The following is a 2,436-nucleotide window of genomic DNA, read 5'->3' on the forward strand; positions in this document are numbered from 1 at the left end:
GGCTCCTCTCCACGGCCCCCAGTCCCTGCCGTAGGATAGCAAGTGCTTGTGGGATCGCAGGGTGAGGAGGGGAGGGGGCAGGAAGCAGGCAGGTGCACTCACGTGGTAGAGGACCGAGAGGCCACCGAAGAAGGAGCATAGATAGAAGACAAACCTCCAGCTGCAGGGGGCGAGGGAGCCCGTGAGGCGGCCGCCAGGGGCCCAGACCCCCGCCCCGCGCCCCCACGCCCCTGCACAGCCCCGCCTCGGGCTTACCTGGCCTCGCAGAACTTCTTGGTCAGGCAGGGCCGGTCCTGGTTCCGGCGTCTCCGGAACCAGCGCTGGGTCTGCTGCAGCGTGAAGCCGCACTGGGCAGCGAGGAAGGCCATCTGGGGCTGGCAGGGGTGACGGGTCACAGAGGTGGCCCTCCTGCCCCCGGCCGGGACAAGTGAGACCCAGCTGCGTTCCCCCCCTCCGCTGTGGGATTGTCTACCTATGCACGCAGGGAGTAGGGGTTCACAGGGTGGGGTTCCCAAAACAAGCCATATATAAAGCAGCCCTGCTCATAGGACAGGCAGGCTGGGGCTGGGCAGCCCCCCCTCCTAGAGGTTTTCCTGCATCCTTCTAGAACATTCAGGTCTTCTCCCCACCCCAGGGAGGCAGTTGAGACCATGCCTCCCACCCCTACCTGCAGAAGGAGGTGGACCAGGGAGGAAGAATCCTGAGGTCCTGCCTCTGGGCAGCCACACCCACGGGAGGGGCACTGGGGAGGTCACAGGCCTGCTCTGGGCTCCCCCACCCCGAGAGCACTCCAGCCTTCTGCCTGTCACCAGCTCAGCAGACACCTGCTCTCCCCACCTGCGTCCCAGTGGGGCCGGGGGAGGGGCACTGGGCGCCACCCCACCCCCTCAGCCCCCATCCACCAGGCAGCCGTGCAGGCCAATGGGGAGACAGGGGGCACTCACCTCCTTGGGGTTACACCCTTCCGTGAGGAAGTATTTCTCCAGAATGGCATTAGGCTTCGCCGGCCTCCTGGCCTGATCCCGCACACCCAGCCACCGGCTCAGGGGCACGCACACGAATCTGGGGGCAGGAGAGACAGAGCCAGTCAACCCGGGTGGGGAAACTGAGGCTCCAAGGGGCCAGGTCATGTGCTGGAACCCTGGAGGGGTAGCCTGGTTGCTGCAAACCTAGGAAGGGCAGCCGGATGGGTAGGCCTCCAGGATGGGAACCAGGTTAACTTTTGGGGCACTCAGGCAGCGTCGCTCAGTCCCAAACTGGAACGAGAGTCCCTGCACTGCCTGCCTCACAGCGGCCTGGGTCCTTGTCTGTGCCGGGTCGGTCGGGCAGGGGGGCTCCCCACTGGCAGGAGCAGCTCCGCTCCCACTCAGGCTGCCCTGATCCCTGGGCAATCCCCACATTGCCCACTAGAGGGCGCCTGAGGCCAGGGGTCGGGACAGAATTTCAAACCCACCATCCCTACGTCACCCTTCATCGGGGGAAACTGAGGCTCCGGGCAGCCCAGCAAGAACTCATTCCCAACTCTGTCACGACCGGGGAGTGGACGGGGGGGGGGAGGGACTGTCATTTATTGAGTGCTTACAATCTGCCAAGCATGGGCACAAGTCCACATTAGGTCCTGGCTCATTTAACTCTACTGTCAAGGTCCCCACTGTCCTGATGGGTAAACTGAGGCACAGAGCGGTCAGAGGTATGGGCAAGGTTACACAGGGGCGAGTAGCAGACTGGCCCCAGATTTACTTTAACAATGGCGAAAACCTCCGCCTTCAACCCTGGAAAAGCTACCCCACTTATGCTGTCCTTTGAAGGGATAACTAGCATGTGATAACACCCATAAACACATACACTGTCCCCCCAACTCCAGGCTCTAGTAGTGAGCCTAGTCCTACGCCCTCCCCAGCCTGTGGGAGAGGTGAGGGCTCATCCTTTAAAGTCTGGCTGAATTGGGCCTCTTAGAATCCCTCAGGCAAAGCCTTAGTCCCAGACGACCTAGCTGCTGTGTGACCACAGGCCAGTCCCTTGACCTCTCTGTGCCTCCATTTCCTACTCTTGTCAAATGGGCATAATGATAGTGCCACATCCTGGGGTTGCACAGAGGACTGTGATAAGACANCAGTAGGTGCTCCAGGGGCATCTGTTAAATAAATACAACCTTGGTGCGTCTCCCCGGAGCCCCGCCTATATCACGTGAGCCCAGACACTGGGAAGCTCCTTGGGGGCAGGAGAGACTAGGCAAGGTGCAGAATGTTCCCATACCCTGCGGGCAGGGCAGGACAAAGCCAGGGACTCAAAGTGGGGCCGAAGGGGGTTATGGGCTCTGTGGTAGAAGGGTGTAGGGGGGAGGGTCTCCCGGTTCCCAGCCTTGAAGGAACTGCAGAGGAGGCCAGGTGGGTGCAGAGAGGGTGGTGGGCCCTCGAAGGGCGCCTGGGAAGGGGT

General features: G+C 61.9%; 1 protein-coding gene across 1 annotated transcript in view; it reads right to left on the reverse strand.

The window, feature by feature from the left end:
• Positions 1-2,436, reverse strand: part of CERS4 (ceramide synthase 4) — an 8,169-nt gene that overhangs the window by 3,514 nt on the left and 2,219 nt on the right. Inside the window, exons 2-4 of the mRNA XM_077745664.1 lie at positions 945-1,062; positions 256-374; positions 103-160 (exon numbers count right to left, since the gene is read on the reverse strand). Of these exons, the coding sequence (XP_077601790.1) occupies positions 103-160; positions 256-374; positions 945-1,062 (295 nt within the window). The remainder of the gene's footprint in view (positions 1-102; positions 161-255; positions 375-944; positions 1,063-2,436) is intronic.

This window comes from Crocuta crocuta, unplaced genomic scaffold (assembly GCF_008692635.1).
Source record: "Crocuta crocuta isolate KB4526 unplaced genomic scaffold, BGI_CrCroc_1.0 scaffold650, whole genome shotgun sequence".
Classification (NCBI taxonomy): Eukaryota; Metazoa; Chordata; class Mammalia; order Carnivora; family Hyaenidae; genus Crocuta; species Crocuta crocuta.